At 37.4% G+C, this 16,024-nt stretch overlaps 1 protein-coding gene across 4 annotated transcripts in view; it reads left to right on the forward strand.

Annotated features, from left to right (window-relative positions):
• The window catches only part of NNT (nicotinamide nucleotide transhydrogenase), a 42,640-nt gene extending 28,181 nt beyond the window's left edge, over positions 1-14,459 (forward strand). For all 4 annotated transcript variants that reach the window (XM_080575058.1, XM_080575055.1, XM_080575056.1 and 1 more), the window contains exons 18-22: positions 633-792; positions 1,818-1,899; positions 10,717-10,835; positions 11,780-11,895; positions 12,250-14,459. In XM_080575058.1, coding sequence (XP_080431184.1) covers positions 633-792; positions 1,818-1,899; positions 10,717-10,835; positions 11,780-11,895; positions 12,250-12,399 — 627 coding nt within the window. In that variant the 3' untranslated portion in view covers positions 12,400-14,459. The remainder of the gene's footprint in view (positions 1-632; positions 793-1,817; positions 1,900-10,716; positions 10,836-11,779; positions 11,896-12,249) is intronic.
• The last annotated feature ends 1,565 nt before the right edge of the window (positions 14,460-16,024 follow it).

Raw genomic sequence — 16,024 nt, forward strand, 5'->3', positions numbered from 1 at the left:
TCTCTTAAAGCTCCTAGTTTAAGATCTCTTGTTCTCTCTTGGTACTCTGCCAGTAAGTTAATGGCCCCCTTTAGTACATTCAAATTTGTTTTCAATTAGCATTTGGTTAGTTTTGTGTGGCTGCTTAGCTTTGTCCTGTTCTTTTCTGTTGTGATCCTGTAGGAGCTTTGCTTCTGTACTACCTGTAAGAGCCATGTGGTTTCCATGCAGTAGTTCTGTGCTTACATCTTGAATTGCTCAAGAATTAGAAAAATACCTTACAAAAATTATATGTATGTATATAAAATTTGTCATCAAATTTGTATTCTTTTATATCTTCACTTTAATGACAGAAAGAGACCAATATTTGATGAAGCTTTCTTTTGTGTGTTTTGTTTTGTTCTTTGCCTTGGGAAAACGCTGCTTATCTGTCATTATCTGTGTGGTATTACGTGTTAGAAGCTATTGTTTGGCTATTATCATTGTAATCTGCGTCTCTGTTTTAAGAACTTTGAGTAGTCAGCAGGCAAAACCAACAGATAAAGACTATTGTCAGGAAGGTTTTAATATTTCCAGACGTTTCCTTTGTGGACGTCTCCTCTGCTTTATTTTTCCATTTCATCTTATCTGATCAAAAACGTCTTGTCTTTCAGGCTATGAACCGTTCCCTTGCAAATGTGATTCTAGGGGGCTATGGCACCACATCAACAGCTGGTGGGAAGCCCATGGAAATTACTGGAACCCACACAGAAATCAATGTGGACAATGCAATTGAAATGATAAAGGAAGCTAATAGCATCATTATTACTCCAGGTAAGACACTCTTGACTTACAGAGCAAGATGTTCAGAGGATGTGTTATTAAAACAAACACACACCCCAAAACAAAAAACTGAAGTGTTGTCTGGAGTTGTGGGATATGCTTTTGTTCCCAGGTTAGTCGTCATTCCTCTGCGTAAACATGTGTATGTCACTTCACTTTTCTGTGTGGGCATCTCTTCCCACTTTTTCCTACTTATGTAGTTTTTAAATTCATAAGGACAGAGGCTGTCTTTTGTAAATCATGTTTACATTTAATTTTGTGTACAGGTGTTGTGCAAGTTTCCAAGGTACCACTGATACCAGTAAGAAAATTAATAATAATTTGTCACTTACATTACTGAGGGTATTTGTGCTTATTCTATGCTTGCTTAATTCTGCATATTTTTTTTTTTTTGGAAAACCTGCAGGAAAACATTTGAATCTAAGTTAGTATCCAACAAATACTGGAATTCAAGTAGGAAAAAACCCGAAAACCAAAACCCTGAGTTCTGGGTCAAGCCATAGGCTCATATGGTTCAACAGTATATTTCCTGTTAGGAGAGATCAGACAAGGAGTGGCTGAAGATGTTCTCTTCAACTGAATGGCACTGTTGTGTTAAATCATGTAAATCATATATTTGCAATGGAATGGGAAGAATGCAGGAAACAAAGTTGTCCTTTTCTGATAGAGCAGGCAACACATGTTTCAGTGAAAGTGAAACAAGTTACTTTGTAGTTTGGCTGGTCAAACTACTATGCTATTAGTGGTCAGGAGACCAAAGAGATGAGATGAATTACATTCCTAGGGAGTTGCAGCTTGACCACTATATGAGTATCTGAGATACATGCATTCACATATATGTTTGTGTATAAATATACAATTTTAATTATATATTAACTAAAATATATATTATTTTTTATAATATATAATATGAGCAGACAGCTGCTGTTTGTGTGGAAGGTATGCTTACTCCCTGTAACTATTCTATCTACACTGAAATAGGAAAACAGCTTAAAGCATTGGAATTCTTCTTTCAGGTTATGGTTTGTGTGCAGCAAAAGCTCAGTACCCTATAGCTGATCTTGTGAAGATGTTGAGAGAACAAGGGAAAAATGTAAGGTAAGGACTTTTCTTGATGAAAAGTATTATAGTTCTTTTCATTCCATTAAAATCTGCAGCAAGTGTATGCTTTGGTTAATTTTTCTTTCAGCAATCGTTCTTAATGCTGGGCTCTCTAAGAAATGATTTCCTAATGGAATTCATCCCTCTGCTTGTGAAACTGTTGGGGAATAGCTGAAGGTCTGCAGTGGGAATAGTGGAGAATCCTCAGAAGGAAATGTGGGCCTTCTGCAGTATGGAGAAAGTGCTTTTGCTTGTGTTAGTCTTATGTGAAGTGGAAGAATAGATCGGGTAGAGTGGCCTATGCACCAAGAACACAGGACGTATTTCTTTCATTGGATAACTGACTTGCATTAATGGTAGCAATGCTTACAATTACTCAGCGGCAGTAGTAAATAATAGCGACAGTAAAATCCAGTTCTGATGGGCATGTTTAGATAGATGCCCTTCTTAGATTTAAAAAAAAAAGAAAGTCTGCCTTCTGTGCTCTTCTGCTAATACTTTCTGTGCTCTGGGATAGCTAAAGATGGTCAGTGTGTACTGTTAAGAAGTGTCTTGCAGATGCTCAAAGCCCCGTGTTTGGACTAAAATGTGCTGCAGACAGTCCCTCAGTTACACATAGATATCCAGATTCCTCCAAAATCTTCATAGGTCAATCCATGTGATCTTAAATTTACAGCAGGACTTCCGTAAGATATGCTGCCTGATTTTTTCCCTTTGCCTCCTTCAAGCCTTAGGGCTGTGGTATCTTTTCTCACACCACAGTTCTAAGGCTTCTACAGTCTCACTTGTTCAGAAGGTAGTCAATGAAACCAGGAAGGTGTATAAACTTCTATCAATATTTTAATGTAACCTGAACCTTCACAGAATAGCAGGATTGAGTCATAGACCTCTGGAGATTATCTAGTTCAACCAGTACACTTGTTCAAGGCAGAGTCAGCTTACGATGCAGGTTGCTTAGGGTCTTGTCCAGTTGGGTTTGAGTGTTCAGTCTCCAGGGCTGGAGACTTAACAGCCTGTCTGGGAAAGAGTAAAACAGTTTGTTTTTCTGAGGTTTAAGTGGAATTCCTTGTATTTCAGTTCTTGACCATTGCCTCTTGTCCTTTCACTGGATAACAAAACCAGATTCTTCTCAGTGGTGTCTTTGTTCTTCTCTATTAGGTGCTTACACAGTGACGTCACCCTGAGCCTTTTCTTCTCCAGGTTAAAGATTCCAGCTCTCTCAGCCCTTCTCCCATGACAGATACTCTAATCCCTTAAGCATCTTAGACCTATTTTTTTTTGATTCCTGTTAAGTTTTTGCAATTGCAAGTAACACCGTAATTAGAGTCCATTGAGTATTGCATGGAAGGATTATTGGAGAAGCATGTGGCCACTGTCAGATTTTATTTGTTTTACTTTATTTTGCTGCAGTGCTGAGAGAGAATTCTTAGGTGCTAGTACTGGCCTCATATCCTTTTCTCCCTCATTTTTTTTTGTAGACCTTAGAGGTATTGAAAATACCGGAAAGCTAGCATCATTCCTCCCTTGTTAATTGTTTGGGAAAGTATTTTCTAATTATGGTAACATAATATCTTAAAATTAGTCAAGGGTCAGCTTTCGTTTGAAACAAGATATCTGGACAGATGCTGGTTAGCTATACTCATTCTGTGCATTCCATGTGTTTATTTCATTTAGATGGTGACTCTCCTTTGAAATATATACTCCAGCAATTAGTGGGATTTTTTTATTTTGTTTTTCTTTTTTTCTTTCACTATTTTTTCAAACTCATTGGAAAGATGCATATAGGTCTTTGCAGTGTTTTACAGCATGCACTGTGGTGGATAACAGCAGTGCTGTTGTAGGGTTTAGCAACAACTATTTGTTAGTGTTTATCCAGAGTTGCAATTTTGCATATTAAATTGCTTTATCAAGGTATTTTTGCTTGGATATGTGAGAAGTGAGATGTGTGCTCATGTATCTACTTCCTGGAGCAGTTCTCTTCACTTCTTATTTTTCCATGTTTAGCAAAAAGCTGAATGTGTATCCAAATTGCATTAAAATTTTTGAAGACCTGTTAATTGTGCAACAAAAGAACCTAGATGAACCTTCTTGGCTGAAGTGATGACAGTTTCATAAGCTTTTAGCTTTCCTTTTAGAGCTTCTGTGTGGGGGAGCTCTTTTTTTAATAAAAGATTGTTGGTTTTGCCTTTTTATGGTGGCTTTGCAGGGGAGAAACATGAATGAATCCTTGAAATAACTGGGCTTATACTTGACATGAGTTAATTTCAGGAAGGGATCACTGCAGTGGTTACCTAGCATTTTAATGAAATAAATCTGTATTTACAGTTTGTGGTAATTTAGGCCTTTCTTCACTTTGCGGAGCTCCCACGGTGTTCATTGAGTACAGCTGCTGTCCCTCTGGTTTCAGTAGGGCTGGAGCGCCTCGGGACCCTAAGTACACTCACCATCCAGATGTAGTGACACTCTCACACATCCACTGTGGAAGAGTGCCAGCATGGACATACGATTGTCATCAATTTGTAATGCCCATACTGTGCCAAGAAAAATTGCATCTGTCATATGGTCTTTTTTCCCTTCATGGCTCATGACTGATCCAGAGACACTGTTGTTTTAAATAACTATGCTTATAGCCCTAACATTCTCAGTGAAAAGCACAGATTGTATAAAATGATGCGTAACCTTTTATGACTAGGGCTTAAATTCACAATTGCAGCAGAGTTTAGAAACTTTAGACTTCTTTAGTTATTAAATTGCTAATATAGCTAACATCACATCATCACTTACTTGAGATGGTATTGCAAGTAAATTACATCTTTAATGCATTAGTAGGATCACATACAAAACTGGATATTGCTGAGTCTCAATTATAACGTTACCTAGTTATGGATGGCCAAAACAACAAAACTTTTTATTGTCTAAATCCCACAGTCTCCAGAATTCATTGGACTTGGGGGACTTGGAGGGAAGGTGCTTGCTTTACAACTAGTTTTGCGTTTCTGCAAAGTTACAACTGAGTAAATTGTGGAAAAGTTCTCATGTTAACAAACTTCAACTACATGCTGTGTTGCTTGTAGGCCCCTAGTTGTGAAATTCTGATTTCTTTTATTTAATTATATAATAATTCCATATGTAAAGTATATAATTCTTCTGTAGTATTATAATACAGTTAAAAATTGTATACATTCTCATATGTAGATGGGTAATTGACAAGTTTCATGTCCACACCAAAATGCTGAGCTTTTGCCATAGCATCGCTTTCCTAAGACCTTTTCAGTCAATGCGTTTTAATTTCCTGCATAGCACTCTTGAGAAGAAAATTTAATTCCAGGTTGAAAGGGCTTCTAAAATTATGCTTTATATGGACTTTTAAAAACTAATTAATAATTAAGGTATGATGGTTTTCTTTTCCCTCTCATAGTTGAGGGAAATACAGATCACTTCTTTAACAGCCTTTTAGATTAGATGTTAAAATGCTGTATTTTTTTAAAACCTAATTTGTATAGGTAGGTGTCTTCCGGGACTTTCATTTCTGTCTTCTGGTGCTGGAGAACCTGATTATTTTTAAACACATGGAAACACTTATGGGTTTCTTACATATTTGAAAATGTGACAGGATGGATTTAGTGTTGGATCTGCATTTTTGAATTCTTCTTTTTACCTCTGGCTGAGCTCTAATCAAATGTATTTAAGGTTCAGTTTTTTAACTCAGTGGTGCTAAATGTTTGTGATAGAACACATGGATGGGTACCACTTACATGTGTCTTTGTAACTTAATGAATAAAATCAACTTACTAAAATTACTTATTTCAATTTAAAAACATTGTTTTTTGTAATACAAGAAAATCTGCTAGAATTGTAAAGCATGAACAGTTAAGATGCTGTCCTAATCAACCTTCAGACATTGTGTAACTCAGGTGTACACAAGAGGAAGATTACTGTCAAAATGCTGAATGGCAGCACTGTGCGTGTTAATGCAAGTTTCTAGGAAACTGAAGTACACTCACTAGGAAGAAATTAAGTGGGTATGTGTATGTCAGTTCTCTGTTTCTTGTAGTCAAATTAACTGGTTGGGCTCTGAATCATTAGTGCTGCAGATGGAGGGACAAATGATGTCTAACAGATCTGTTAGCTCAAGTGCTGTATCAGTGTAGCTAGAAAGAATGATCAAACCTTACAGTACCTGATCTGCTTCTGCAAAGATGTGCAAGTGTGGCTGCACGATTCTCGGGGTGTATTGTTGGTATGTCAATGGTTCCTTATACATCAGCTCACCTCCATGTGGCCTTCTTATGTCAGTTGGTGATGCTTTTCAGAGACTTTCCTACTGCTGGGTTCTTGGGAGGTCTATTGCAGTGAGCCAGGTCCATGGCATGTACTTGGATCTTGCCTCTGCTCTGATAAACCCTCTCACCGGAGTAGTTGGAAATACAGAGCCAGTACCAGCCTTCATTTAAGTATGCTTAATTTAAGTGATTTAATTCAGTTTCAGTTTAGCTAACCTGACTCCAGCAGAGCCATTGAGCTTTGTCTCTTTCAAGTACTGTTTCTGGGGTCATCTGTTTGTACAAGGCATGTAATCAGACCTGAGCTAGCTATGTGCTGCTTTGCTGCTTAGCTGTGCTCTGCATAGTCATCCATAATGTGTGATTGGAGCACTATATTGTGATACTTAGAAGCCGTGCTGAACTGCAGATGATAATACGTCAGGATTTAAGCTGCATGCTCTCTGAATGGTGCTGTCTGAATGGTGCAGTCCTCTGTCCGTCTAGTTTTTGTTTGTCGTCTCCTGTTACCTTGAATAACAGATTGTTGTCTGTACTAGAAATAAAGGAATCCTGTGTCAAAGGATAAGTAAAGTGAATGGCAGCTCGTGGGTGGTGAGAGGGGATGAGGCATAACTCTTGGGCAAATTATTCTCTGTGTATACAGCTTCTAAAATGTTGACCAAGCTAAATCAGGCACCAGCCAGATGTTACATACTTTAATCACTCTCTTCAGCCTTGGCATAATGGCAGGAATCCTTTCCTTACATGATGAAGTGATCGTGAAATACTTTTGCACTGGGTTAGGTACGTGTTAGCTCTTTCAGTATTAATGACAAGAATATTATCTAGCCATTGGTAATACAGAAAGATGCTGACTTTATTAACTTAGAAAATGGGATTTCCATCTTGAGTTTTTCAGTAATTTCAGTGCAGTAGTTCTGAATTTAAATGCTTTCTGTGCTAGAAAGAGCTGTCCCAGATATGCCATATGTTTGTGAGAGGTTTTAGATATTTAGTCTAAATTTAAAAGAAAATGTTGCATTCTGTTACAAGAAAAGCTTCAAAGTACGTCCTGATTTTTTCAGTGTGGTGTGTTGTTTTCCTGCAGCTAAAAATCTGCCTGAAAGAGGCTAAAAAAAAAAGCTGTATATTCTTGCCTAGTACCCATACTTTTAGGTGTGAAGTCTGTCAGTAGCATAGATGTGTGTGCTAACTTCAGTGTATCTGACAACTGGCATGATAAGCAGGCCCCATGTTATACAATCTGAGTCAGGGTTGAGATAGAAAATTCTTGGAAGATCTGTGTTTCCATGAAGTACCATAACAAGGTTTCAAGTCAGCCACAACATGATTTTGCATCTTTGTTTTGGGTAAAGTACGTGTAGATGGAAAACTTAATGCCAGGTAAACAGAAAATCAAGAGTGTAAGATTCTACTCTCATTAAAAGAAAAAATAGCTAACGGAGTTTTTATGTCACTTATATTAAAAGCATATCAGAGAAACTTAGCTATTTTTCCACCTCAAAACATTTTCCTTACAACATACCTCTTTTTTTAATGTCATTCATGTTTTAAATTTTTAAATATGAATGTGATTCATATTTTGAACATCTGGGAGAGCATATGTGACAAATGGTTTCTGCTGTAGAGCACATAGCTTTGAAGAACTGCTGCTGTTTTGAGTCAGGGGCAAGATACGTGGCTTTTGCTGGGCATGCTGTGAGCCATCAAGGATTTTAGCTGTCTCTTTTCCATGCTTACCTGAAGTCTACTTTCAGTTGGACTGGCTTATTTTACTCCAGATGTGTGTATATCTTGGGAAATTATGGAAGCCTTTAGATAAACGTATATTTTTAATGATTCTTTTTGACACGCTTGCATGTCGAATTTCAAGAGGTACTGGCTGCTACTGTCATATTTGGTTAACAGGCTCTCAGAAACAGATTTCTGGGAGTAATTTCAATATTTGTCCAAAAAGCTTTTGTATGAGCAGCTTTCTCAAACTTTCTGAGTACACAGTGTGTGGTTTCAAACAGTCTGTCAGAAGATTTTAACTGCTGATTGTTCATGCCATAACTCTTCCTGAATGAAGATCATTTGTCCCTTTCTTTTCTTGTTTTTCTCTGCCTCTTGCCAGGAATGGTGAAGTCAAAGGTGAAATTCATTCTCTTGGCAGCTTAAATTTTGGCTTTCCAGCTCTTGAAATAAGATTGTATATGTATATAATACTTAATAGAAACCTCACGAGTATTTTGTTTTGTGTCTTGCCAAAGCAGCTTTGGTCACAAAGAAGCTCAAATCATTTTATTAGAAACAAAAGAGAATTTTGTTGGAAAATCTATTTTCATTGCCAGAGGAGTGATGGTTTTTCTAGGGTATACTTCAGAATAAAAGTTCTCCTAGTGTAGTGTAAGCGTTTGAATTTGGTACAGTTTAGGACTAGCTGCATGTCTAATGCATGGTTTATATTACTGACAGATTGGTGTGAAACATAAGCTGTTAATGTTTTGTCCTGTGTATTTGCAATCCTTTCTCTGATTCTAGGTATTATCCTTTGCATCAGGATCCCAAATGTTTTCTAGCTGAATACAGTCTATTCTTTTAATTTATTTGAAACGTTCCTTTTAAAGCTGACTTTTATCCTGCTCTTTGACCTGGAGCTTAAAGCTGCAGTGTATCTAGCATTATGTGGATTAATCATATGTCCTTAATTTTGTTTCAGGATTTTCAATTGTCTCATCTTTGCATTGTGTTAATGCTCTGTTGCTGATGGAGCATTCGGTTGCCCTTTTAAGGATGTATTTGTACTGTGACTTGTGGACCCTCAGTCATGTGGTATCCACTTCCATCTCTGTGGAGTTGAAAATAGAAATATGTGGCAATCCCTCAGACGTGGCAAGCTGATTTATCAGTCTTTCATTTCTTTCTGAGGAATTCTGTCTGCAGTCCTTTTATTGCATTCCTGACTCACTTGGATTTCTGTTCTGAAATTTTTCTTTAGAAATCCAAGAATTTACAGTTTTCTCCTGGGTGTTTTCTGTCTATTCCAGAATACATGTATGCTTCTGTATTAAACATTTAGCTTCATCCATATACAACGTTCATCCCAGACATTTCTGCTGTGCTTGAGTCAGCATTATGCTTGATTGCTCTGGAACTGGAAAGATAAAAAATGCGTGCGACAGTAGACATGATCTGCCTAGTTTATTCAGGGACAGTAGATGAGTAGAAGAATGCACTCTGCCCACAAGAAATAGATTTGCTACTAACAAAAACGTCTGTGGGAGTTGCAACTTAACCAGTGTAACACCTCTGTTCTGAGTTTTGTCAGTTTAATAGTCTTACATGCTTTAATGTCCCCCCTGCTGCTTTGTGCATGTCTGAATATTTAGTAACTCACAAGCAATGTATTTCCTATATATTGGTTTTAAGCTGTTCAGAAAACATTTCTCAAATCATTATGCTTAAGCTGGTAGAGCTGCTTAACTTCTTGTTCCCCCTTCTTTTTTTTTTTCCCTTCCCAAGATGAATCATGAGAAGAAAGTGGCATGTTACCCAAATTCAGCAAAGCATTGTCTTGTGCATGGAGTCCCTGCTAAGTTTCCTGTTGGACTGCAGTGTTAGGCTACTGATAATCGTGCATGCTCTAGAGATACCTGATTCACTAAGTTATTTGCCAAGGACATTTCTAGGTGTAGGAGTGCTTTTTTTTTTCAGGAAATCTACAAAGTCTTTCAGACTTTTCATGACTTTTCAGACATGGCTTGTTCACTTTGTGGTGCTTTCACTTTTCAGTAATGTAAGGGACACGCAAAGCATATTAAGGGTTGTTTTCACACGAAGCAGGGTTGTTCATAAAGAATCAAAGAGGTCAGTCACAAGTTTTTAAATATGGTACAGCTTGGAAGGTGGATGTGAATGCTTGTTGTGTGAGCTGTGGCTCAGGCTGGTGGCTGTAGCTAGTAAAAGGTAAAATAGACCTATTATTTTCAAAAGTAATTGAAGAACAACCACCAAGTTTGTTTTTATAAGCTGCTGCTGGGTGGAAAACTTAACATTCTTGTTCCATCCTGCAGTGATGTGTTTGCCAGCATTTGTGGCCACTAGTTGCTTCTGCATTGTTGCTAGAAGTGTGTGTGGCACTGTTAGTGCAGCATGCTCTCCAAAGCCACTGTTCTTGCAGGTGCAATGAATTTCTTAAAATCTAATGACGGAAGGGTTGAAAATGTTCTCCTAGCCTCTTTAGGTTTACTGAAACTCAGCATATACTTTTGCATAGCTGTTGTGTAAGTTATACTTCTAATTTTCCTGAAAAGGAACAACAGTTGTCTAGGTGAAGAGTCAAATCTGTGGGCCTTCTTCCCTCTCCCACCCATTTAGTTCCCTGCTACACTTGAAAACTAGTATTTTTAAGGTTTAACCATTTCCTTTTTTAATTCACACGCACTTACACTTGAAGAACTTCTTGGCTTTTGAAGTCAAAGGTGGCAGTTTTATTGTGTAGAAAGAGTGGTCGCTACTTACTAATAGAACTGGACTTTTCTTTTAGGTTTGGTATTCACCCTGTGGCTGGCCGTATGCCGGGCCAGCTGAATGTTCTCCTAGCAGAAGCTGGTGTTCCCTACGATATTGTTCTGGAAATGGACGAGATCAATGAAGACTTCCCAGGTTACCATGCAAGCTATAAGCTTCTATTAGATTTCATTTGTTCTTGCCAATTTTCATTTGATTGTTTTTACGTTGCACAAAGATTTTCAAAATAGAAAAAAGTCAGTCAGTGAGCAGAGGTCTTTTTTTTTTTTGCAACCTGTCTGGTTTCGCAGCTGATGGCAAGTGAGTGTAGAGGAATACAAGAAATAGCCTGACTCAAAAGCAGAAAACTTAGTACAGACAGGTAAAGCAAAGATAAGTATTGAATGGAGGAGTACAGAAAAAGAGTAGGCATTGAAGGGGAAGGGATAAATAGGCCTGTGGAACTTGTATCATCCAGAACTAAGAGAATAGTTTTATTTTAATTTTCTTGCTTGCAGATGTGGGATAAATGACAAATGTTGTCCCCCCCCCCGCCCCCCCTGTGTTACTGCTCCATACAGGAAAACTACTGCTACTTTTTTAGGTCAGATGCTGCGGATGATTTGACCCTGTCATATCTTGCAAGCCAGAATAGTGTTGTATAGACAACTTCTTGATGTATTAAAGCTTTATTTAAAAATCAGGAAGTTGTTGGTAAAAGCTTTTTCAGGAGAACATTTAAAGGAAAAACCAGGCACAAAGAAATCTGAAAGTGCTGGTACTATGTATGTATGAAGTCACATTGAAGGATTTAACTTTCCGTGGCAGAATCATCTAATGATCTTGTTGGAGTGGGTTTCTGGATTCTTATAAGCTTGCTGGGGGTAGTTGGTAGCATACTTGGGCTCTCACATATAACTTGCCTGATTAAGTTTGTAAAATAATTGTGAATGAAGTCCTCATAAATGTTTGTAGAGTACTTACCACAGTGGGTTCTTCTGCCTCTAAAGATCAGATTTGTCACAAACGTACACCAGTGCCTCAGTGCTCAGGTTTCACATAATTTTTTTCTCACTTTTGTTTTCTTTCTCTTGCTGCAGATACTGACTTGGTTCTTGTAATTGGTGCAAATGATACAGTTAATTCAGCAGCTCAGGAAGATCCAAACTCGATCATAGCTGGAATGCCAGTTCTTGAGGTCTGGAAGTCCAAACAGGTGAGATTAACTGGATCGTGTCGGCATCTACCTACCTATAGAGAGTGTGCTTTTAAAAATACGGTTTATAGGAGAAGCTGACAAGATTTTCTTAATATTCCATTTTCCATGAGAATCTTTTCTAAAAGATGTTCAACAAAACAGTCAGTACTCTGCAAATATGATGCAGTGCTCATAATTTTATAATCCCTGATGAGTGCTTTAGTGAGACTACTGATGTCTGCAGTCAAAAAAAAAACTAACGAACATACTTTACTCACAAGTGTGAGTAAAGTAAAATGGTTTTGTCTTCTGTGTTTGAGAGGGGGTGATGTCTGTCTTTTCCTGTATCAAACATGAGCTCTTTATATGCAGGTCATTGTAATGAAGAGATCTTTGGGCGTCGGTTATGCAGCTGTGGACAATCCGATCTTCTACAAACCCAATACTGCCATGTTGTTGGGAGATGCTAAGAAGACTTGTGATGCCCTGCAGGCCAAAGTCAGGGAATCATATCAAAGCTAAATACTGATTTATGTTCAACTCATAATTGCGACTACAGTTTTGTCACAGAGGTCATGGAAAACAAGAGTTAGAAGAATTTCTTACTGTCAAAATTCAGTCAGCATTTGCAGAATGCAGCATTGACTCTTAGGAGATGTAGTTGAGTCAGGGATTTAGGTTGTTATGAAAGCATGGGCACATTAGCTCTTCAAACTAAACCTCCTATGAGACAATGCATTAGAATATGGAAGTGTGCTTTTTAAGGTTAACATTGAGTTGTTGGAAGCAGGAAGTAATTACTCTTTGTCATCTTTAAATGGTTATTGGCTTCCTCTTGCCAACTGTCTATACTTCTGTCATGGAAATTCACTAAAAAGTACTGTGCCAAAATTGTATTCTGTCTTATCATCAAAGCTATTCTTTGGCCAGTATGAACAAAAATAACTATTTATTTCTTCAAAATATAAAGCAAAATTACAAACAGCTGTGAACAGACGCAAATGAGCGCTTGCATGATTTGAGACTCTAAACATAATACTATATTAAATCTCTATAAAAAATGGAACTCTTCCTTTTGGGGATATATGGATGCTGTGAATGAGGAACTTTTAGGAAAATTACTTTCCTTTAAAATACAGTTCCGCATTTTCGTAGTGTCCACTTATGTAAAATGAAACATGGGATTTCAGGGACCTACCAAGTGATCTTCAAGCCTGACAAGGAAATGTACACCTGTACTGCTTAACCATTTTCAGCAGCTGCTAGATTATCCATCTTTCCAGTTGTTGCATTTTTAAATTTTATATAAAAAAGGTCCAGTTCTGCACAGAACATGTTGCATAGATGTTCTGTTCACAGAATCTGGACCACAGTGTTTCAGTTTTTATTCACTTAGACTTTTCAATGTATTTGCTATTTTAAAATTTAGTGATGCTTCCTTAATCAACATTTTTGTGATGCTGGAAAAGGCACTTTTGAACATATTTAAGATGCTGGAGTTTATTAGAATTTTTTAAAATAAGCTATTGTTTGGACAGCACAGAAATATACCAAACTTAAAATCCAATGTTTTGATTATTTGACTTCTCCCTAATCCAATTGAAAGCACTGTTTAAATTCCCACAATAAGTTCAGCAAAGAATTAAATTCTGACATAGATTGCTGTTTTATTTTTATTATGTTAAGTGTACTTGAGTGGAACTCAAATATTTGCCTAATAAAACAAATTTATCATGTTTGCATAATGATGTAGCAACTGTCCGTGGTGACAAAGGCTAAACAAATAGTTGTACTTGTGTTAAAAAGCATTAATATCTGGGGAAGTCAAACTGCTATCAAGTAAGTCTTGAAATTAATCCATCTTGACTGACAGAACAAATGTTATTTTTTTTATTACACCATGTATTGAGACTTCGTATAAAATATAGTATTTCCACGTAGCTACCTCTGTTTTTATGTGAAGATCACTTAAAATGCAGACTTTGAACAGGTAATGCATTAGAAATGTAACAGGATATGAAAGCTACCCTTTTTGCAAATCTCTTGTATATAATTTGAAAACAAAAATTACCACATAAGCATTAACGTGTTGTACACTGCAGGAAAATACTTGAAATTAAATTGTAATTTAAAACATCGTGGCAGCTATGTGTAAAGGTAGCATGTATGACCACTTTGATTTCATTGTATTCAACTTTTCTTTTAGGTCTGGAAAAAAAAAAAAGAGGTGAAATGTGAGAAAGGGGAAGAGTTAAGAAATGATCCCCTCTCTCTCCCTCACAACTAGGTAAAAAAGGGATTTGAAGGGATTTAACATCCTAAAGCATTAACTTTTTTGTCAAACTTCAGGTATCTAACTGTAGTATGCAGCATGTCTTTGCTTGTAAGTACTTAATATCAGACTTAGATTTTCTTTAAAAAACAAAAAAAAGGTGGGGAGACTATTTTTTTTCTTTGTATTTGACAACAAAATGTACAGTTGGATCAGAGGTACCAGTGTTATCTTTAAAAGTGTGCTTTACCATGGAACACCAGGTAATTGTTGAAGTGCTAATAAAAAGTCAGTTATTTTTCTTTATTGATAACTGTCTCTTTTCTCACCTGTTGCATTTCCTGATTAGATATGTAATCTGAGGTTCTTCTGAGAGTTAGAATATCCACCCAAGGATGTTGAGATTGAAAAGTATAGTGAAAGGAATCATAGTGAAACATGCTTTTGCCTTTTTTTTAATTTGGATTTTTCTTGAAATATACATCTGAGGTATGAATGACATCACCTGACCTTAGACACTTGTCTGTAACCTATTCTAGTAAACAAAGAGGCTTAGACAACTTAAGGCAAGATGTTGACATCAACTGCTGTATTGCCTTAAAGAAAACCTGAAAAACTAGCTTGGCTGAGTGCCTCATTTTCCATTGGCCAAAGTGCAAGATGAATCTCTCTAATACAATTCAGTTCTTACTTCTACAAGATGGTCAAGCTGGTTGTTGTGGCGATTTAAGTATCTACCTTCAAAGTGAGTGATAAATGGATAATGTTAGCCAGCTGATAGTCTGTTCAGTTGTATAGTTGCATAGGTCTGACATTAACTCTGATGCTTTCTTCAAGCTTTGGTCAAGCTGAGACTTGAGGCCTTTGAGGCTGCGGTCTAGTGTTGATTCATGAGGTAATCTCTCCCCCTGATTGAGTAGCCCACCTAGGGAGCACATACCCACACTGTAGATTTTGCAGTCCGACAAATAGTAAAGCCATGACCTATGTCCTTTCACTGATCTGACTGCTAGTTTGAAGATTTTATTCTACCCTCTGTCTGCAGCTCCTTATTATCACCTAAGATGTATGTAGCCTGTATCAAACAGAATATGAAAACCTGTTCTGATCAGATCATGGCAAAGCACTGAGAAAAAAACAAAAGAAGATCATGGAGGGCACTAATTTCTGTTCACCTGGCAGAACTTTTCCAGTTTATAGTGTCTGTGCATGGCTGTGAGACACCTTGGATGTTTGTTTTTAATAGAAATCGTTGCATTATTGAAGTTTCAGAGGAATTTAGATTGGAAGGATCCTCTAGCGATTATTTGGTCCAACCCTCTTCTCAAAACAGATCCAGTTTTAGATAAGATTGCTCCAGGCTTTGATCTGAAGATCACACGGGTCTCTGGAGATTCCACAGCCTGTTTCCCTGTTCCAGTATTTTCTTCTTTATCGTGTTTATTACTTAGCCTAATCCTTTTACTGTTCCCCTCTGAGAACAGTCTTTCCCCACCCTCCTCTTGAAAACAACTCAAACATTCTCCCCTCATCCTTCTAAGACTGACAAAATGTTTTTTTTTGTGTGTTTCTCCTTGTATGTCATGTGCATGATGGTTCCTGGTTTGACTCACTCCAGTTTGTCAGTAGTTTCTTGTACTGGCTATGCTAATCCAGATGCAGTTTCACAAGGACGAAGTACAGGGAAACAATCATTTCTTTTATCTCCTGGCTATATGCTTATCAGTCTGCAGCCCAATATGCAGCTGGCCTATGTTCCAAGGTTGTGCTGCTGGTTCATGTTTGACTTGTTCAGTGGGACAATCTCATCCTTTTTTGCAGAGCTGTTTTCGAGCTAGGCAGACCCCAGCCCACACTGTTGTATGGGGCTGTTCT

This window comes from Anser brachyrhynchus (assembly GCF_964034855.1).
Source record: "Anser brachyrhynchus genome assembly, chromosome: Z".
NCBI classification, from domain to species: Eukaryota; Metazoa; Chordata; class Aves; order Anseriformes; family Anatidae; genus Anser; species Anser brachyrhynchus.